This window comes from Populus alba, chromosome 9, assembly GCF_005239225.2.
Source record: "Populus alba chromosome 9, ASM523922v2, whole genome shotgun sequence".
NCBI lineage: Eukaryota > Viridiplantae > Streptophyta > Magnoliopsida > Malpighiales > Salicaceae > Populus > Populus alba.
Window position 1 is genome coordinate 8,172,692 of NC_133292.1, and position 6,000 is coordinate 8,178,691.

Here is a 6,000-nt window from a genome sequence, read left to right on the forward strand (position 1 = left end):
AGTTTTAACCAAATACATTAAATTTTAAAACGAACCTCATAAAAAACACTTTTTATTAAACTATTTTTTTTTAAATCATAATCATAAAAACAATTATAATACCAAACAGATTCTATCTATAAACCTACTGTCTTAAAGTGTGAGACACGCATCCCATTTGCTTGAAAGTGTCAGTCTCCGGAGTCTAACCTAGTTTAAGATATTTGCTTCTAATCAAAGGTTTTCTAATGTTGGATTCTTTGCAAATTATGCTTATGAAATTCTCAAAAAATAAAAAAGAAAGAAAGAGAATAACAACGCTCTATAATGAGAAGAGGAGGGCACGGGCAGTGATGGGATATATAATGAGGATATGGGATGGGCTGCTGGTCCTTGCCAGTAAACAAAAGCTGATGTCAAAATGCATGGGCCGCTAAAGAACTTTCAATGCAGAGGAGCACCTGTGTGTAATCCTGCTGACGCACCACCTTCGAGTAGGAGCAAGGGAATTTCCATGACGAGATAAGTCAAACACTACAAGTAGAAAAATAGATCAGATAACCTCAATTTTACCAACCCAATAGGGTCTCAGAAAGAATTTCAGGGGATTCCGGTTTTTGTTGATGCCTATAACAGGAAACAGTTTTGAAGTGCACTAAAACAACTTGCTAGAACAACCAGTTGACATAATTTAGTGACCTTGCTTTAACTCAAGCTATTGCAGACCGCAAAACATACATGAGAGTGACACTTTTCCTTGTCCATGGAGTTAATAGCTGAGCTCCTTCACAAATCCAACCAACACTGCGGGAAAACCAGAAAAAGGACTAAACAGGTAAAAGGGGAAGAAGGCCTAGCTCATGGGCCTTTCAACTGGTATTTCTCCAAGTCTTATTAACTAAACAGTAGAGAATACAAAAAACAGGCCAATTTAAGCGAAAACATCTATCCTTTAACCTATTCTCCAACTCGACTATGAATAACCCAGAGAAAGATCTTTTTACATTTCACTCAAGCACAGGTAACAGGTGCATGCATCAGTCAGCCATACAAAACGAGAAGCGGCAAAAGCACCACTGACCAGCCGGCATGCATCCAAGGGTACAGTGTATCATTATCCTATTCGATCATAACCTTACAAACATCACTGCTGCTCATCACCTGGCTGCTCCTCTCCAAAACCCCGTTGTGCAATTCTGTAATACAGTATGCCCATAGTTGCCATACAAGCCCTGCAAAAGATCACAACACACTTGCATTAGTGAAGACAGATATTATAGTTTGCTTGCACTGTAGAAAATAGTCTTTTGTGTCATGTTCTGAAATTTGGGCTCATTGTTCTAGTTAGCAGGAAATCAATTCACAGATAACTGCTTATATATAGGACAAAAACCACACCCTTCAAATTTGGAAGCCTTTACCAAATCAAAAAAATTTGTCACCCTATCAGCAAAACATAATACATTGGTCCAAAAAAGGAGTGCCAAAAATTACATGATTGCTATCATGAGGAGGATTTTTCTTGGATCCATCCTTGAATGTTTTTGATTCCTTGTACGACCTTCTGAAGCATCATCTGCATTTGGTGCATCTTTACGTGGAGGTGCAGTAACTGGTAAAGTTGGTAATGCACTAGACCAGAAAGGAAGCAAAGCTCTGAGGAACTTGTGACGAAATGGACCTGCAATGAAAATAGTTGAAATTGAAATGGTAAATAAAACCAAAGAAAATTGTAGAACCTAAGAAAACTGATTTCAAAAGAATCAGTATCAGCATATCAAATAGTTCTGATTCACTAACGATGCTGTGTTTCTGTTTTAAAAACCTCTGATCAACTGCTCATAAAAAAAAAAAAAAAACTATTTGGAATGATTAGTGTAGTGAGCAGGATAAGATTATGAAAGGTGAAAGTAGGCTCACAGATAATGGTCTTGTAAAAAGTCCAGCAACCTTCATCATATGATTTGAACTAAACTTCACATATAAGCAAATTTATACTCACCCCTTCGACTGTACTTTTTATGGTTCCCATCTTCATCATCTGCAAAGTATGAAAGTTCAGAATTTTGCCGCTCAACTTGTACGCCAACCTTTCGTGTTGTAGCAACAGGCTGGTTTGCATTACGAAACATACAAGAAATTGAGGTCAGCAAATAAATTGTTCTGAGTGGGGAAAAAAAGAAGAAGAAACGCTTACAATGCCAGTACTTGAGTTTTTCATGTAATTCGCCACAGAACTGGGGCTCTCAATCTCCTTAATATCCGACACAGAAATTTTAGAAGGCCCTGTTCCAGTTTCACTTGTCACTGAGGGTGACGAAGAAATGGCAACCAATGGATCTGAGGTGAATGCAGGAGGTGGTGCCAGCAATGAAATTGGATGGTTTCCAAACAAGTTCTTTTCCAAACCCGTCTGCATTTTTGCAAAGAAAAGTTATTAAAATCCTACTTAACTCAACAACACAAGAAAGAAGACCATAACTTCAGCCCCTGTTTCAAGTATTCTTCAGCTAGGTACAATTTAAAAGAAAATGGATGCCAAAGAATTTCCCCCATTAAAATGCAATAGGTGAAGCCTTCCTTTTTTTAACCAAATAATAACTATCATGATAAAGATAAGCACAAAAATACAGGAGGAAAAAAGGAAATTTGTATCATATCTGTTAAATTAAAATCTTCATTACAACGCAGAAAACCATGGCTCAAATACAAGACATGGCAAAGATCTATCACATCGGGATTCTGTCTAATTGCAAAGTCTATGAGCCATCAAGCACCCAACACCCGTATTAAACTGTTTGTCAGTCATCATATCAGCAACTTTTAACTGTAGTCTATCACATCAGAGCTCATATTAAACTAAATCATTCATTCATGCAATTCGCAGCACCATGGTTCAAAATCCAACACAGCTGGAAAGATCTCTCACCAGGGGAATATATCGGTCTAATTGCTACTAATAAGGCATTAAAAATGCTAGGGTAAGCACCTTTTTGAGGATTCACTGGTCAACATTTTGCAAGAATAAATCTACAAATATTAGAAGATGGACATGAAAAAACTATCCGTCCTCGAGAAATTAAACTCCACCAGCAATCTCACATAGCCTAAAATCACCCAATCCAAACAGTTGGCATACCAGGAGGATAATCCACCTTCCATGCCAATGCAACTCATATGTCACGACCCTCTGTCTATGCATGTGGTGTGAGAAATGCATGTGTAAGAGAGAGAGAGAGAGCAGAAGTCGAGTTGGCTTAAAACTCCCTAGACAAGGAAGCAAACTTGCAACTTGATTACCTATGCATTATTAGTATTGCTTTACCCCCAGGGATCTTAACTTTTAACAATTATAAGTTATTCAATATAGAACAGATTTATGAAGTTTCCACAGAAAAGATATTGACAAATAGCACATGCATCTTAGGTAACATGCAAAAAATGCACCTCAGGGCTTGGGCTAATTGCAATTCAGCGACTGTTTTAAATTTTGGCACTTAAGTGTCATGTGATTTGTTCCATTAACATTGGCCTTAACATCATTAGTTTAGTAATAATGAGGCTAAAGGTGTACCATAAAATTCTTTGCCTCCTAATTTTTTCCATAATATTACTAAACTAACAGATTAAACTTAATGATAATAAAGCAAATTACATGGCACTGAACCACCAAAATTTAAGCCTTTGTCAAGTGCAAATGATCCAGACCATAAGATACATATTTTTCATTTTTCCCTATCATAGAACCGCCATAATTTAAGCCTTTGTCATGTGCAAATGACCAAGACCATGTGATACATATTTTTCATTTTACCCTATCATAAGTTGGCAGAATGAAGCAAGGAAAGGGGAGGATAATTAAAGATAACCAGTTGAAAAAATAAAAAAAATTAACCACCAAAAGGTAGCAAAACTTAAGGATTTAGTCCTATAAGATATAGATAACAAATATTCGATACAAAACCTACAGTGTACTAAAGTTACATTCACAATGGAAGTTATGTAGTTAGATGATATGATAATTAATGAAGTAAAGCAGTAGTGCATCATCAAAAAACACAAATACCCCGATAGATTGCAACTATTCAAGCACTAATGATGGAATACAGTAATCCAAAATCCAAGCTTAAACATTACCTGCATTATAGCTTCTTTCAGCTTTGAATGAAGACGAGATCCAGAGTCTTTCACACTTTTAGGAGGCCATATCTCCACCAACATAGCACCATATGGAAATAAATCAGGGATACAGAAAACACTACCAAAGTAAACAAATGCTGGAGATGACTTTCAGGTTTGTCTTACTGGTGTTGAACATGAAGGACACACATATCCAGCTGGTGCAGTATGCGGAGGGAAGCTTTTGATATGTGAAACCAAACAATTTGTGTGTATAGCATCTACAATAACCCCAAAATTAAGGGAAAATCAAATATTATCTTGTGTGTTTAAGAAAATTTTGCAACCAAAAGCATGTAACTATATCAGCAATGAATCATACGCAAGCAACCCAATCGAGTGGTTTGAGAACCATCCCCCTCTTGAAGCACAGCTTGGCATGAGCAACATTTTGGAGGCCAATCATACTCTCCATCTATTACCCATTCAGAGTATGTACGAACCTAGAAACAATGTAAACATTTATGTAGAGTGAGCCAGTAAGCCCTACAAAATGAACTTTACAGAAACATTTTTACATTATATATGCAAATACATGCAGGCACATGTCCACAGTCCTAACAAATGTTAGTTTCATTATATGATGAAGAATTTTAACCAAACAAACACATTTAATTCTAATAAAATGTAACCTCAGGCAGCTTCCAATCAAGACATAGATGCCAAAAGTTTCAAAGGGCACATTGATATCTATCCCTCTTTTTTTTTCTGTTCTTTTTGGATGGATGATTTGTCATCTCATCCATAATTTCAAGCTTAAGGAATGGATACCGTGTAGGCAGTCACTTTGGTGCCATCAACATGTTCCTGCTTCTGCCCTAATCGCATCGACTCTTCAGTAATTCCTCTCTTTTAATAACTAATATCTGCTGAATTCTAACTACTTGTCCTATTTCACAACCTTTTTTCGCCTTCATTCTATGCCCTTAATATGTCAAACATGGATAGTACAATATAAATGAATGAGAACCACAGTGCACACCACGATGCAACAATCAAAGACTAGTTATAAAGTTGGATGTAAATACCACACAAATTTGATGTTCTGGGAAGCAGATACAATCCCCGCAAACGGGAACCTTGTGCACGAAACAATATAACTTTGTAGCCTGAAACCCAAAAAAATAATTAAAAAAATCAATCTCCAATTCAAAGAATGAAAAACGCGTTGAAGAAAAAAGAAATGAAGAAACGCAAAATCATTTACCCTAGATCGAAATTAGATTCCAAAAGTAAGCGTTTGATGTCAAATTAAGAAATAACCAGATCTAAATATAAATATCGATCGATCGATCACAAACAACTCAACGCCAATCGAATAAGAGAGGGGTGAGTGTCTACCTTACGGCATTTGCAGACCACCATTGCAGAGAGCTGGAGGGGAATCTAGGAAGGGAGCTCCAATTTTATAAAAAGAATTTGCTAAATGACTAGAGGGAGATCTAATTGATAAATAAAAATCTGACGCTTAATTATGAAGACTATTTTTCTTCTTCGTTTTTTTTACTCTTTTCAGCTAATTGTATTTAGGTGGGAAGTATGTCGAGAACAAAGAGATAGAGTCCCTATGGATTCGTGATTTTGGCCATGGAGATCCGTTTCTGTTTTTACATTTCTCTATTTAATATTTTTCATTTTCTTTTTAAAGATGGTTACAATGGCCTTGATCTAAGAGATTGGGTCGAGATATTTCTAGCTGACTCGATGAAAAATAATTAATGGGCTCATTGGGCTCGTACTCTTCCGGCCCCCTGATCTCTTTTACTTCATACAGGAGGAACCGATGCAAGCCAGCTCCAACTCTGTTTGGGAGCTGATCTTTGGAGTGTGGTAGTTGCTTTT

The 6,000-nt window shown here is 36.7% G+C and overlaps 1 protein-coding gene across 2 annotated transcripts; it reads right to left on the reverse strand.

Annotated features, from left to right (window-relative positions):
* Positions 1-815: 815 nt before the first annotated feature.
* LOC118059107 (uncharacterized) lies at positions 816-5,787 on the reverse strand. 2 transcript variants are annotated; one of them, XM_035071935.2, is made up of 9 exons: positions 5,500-5,787; positions 5,187-5,267; positions 4,481-4,601; positions 4,285-4,379; positions 4,117-4,188; positions 2,177-2,392; positions 1,982-2,020; positions 1,474-1,660; positions 816-1,211 (listed from the first exon to the last, which is right to left on the reverse strand). In XM_035071935.2, exons 1-8 carry the CDS (start codon positions 5,521-5,523, stop codon positions 1,484-1,486), a joined length of 825 nt encoding a protein of 274 aa, XP_034927826.1. In that variant the 5' UTR covers positions 5,524-5,787; the 3' UTR covers positions 816-1,211; positions 1,474-1,483. The 2 variants fall into 2 exon arrangements, with proteins under 2 accessions (XP_034927826.1, XP_034927825.1); XM_035071934.2 differs by having other exon boundaries at positions 1,982-2,090; positions 5,500-5,783.
* Positions 5,788-6,000: the final 213 nt, after the last annotated feature.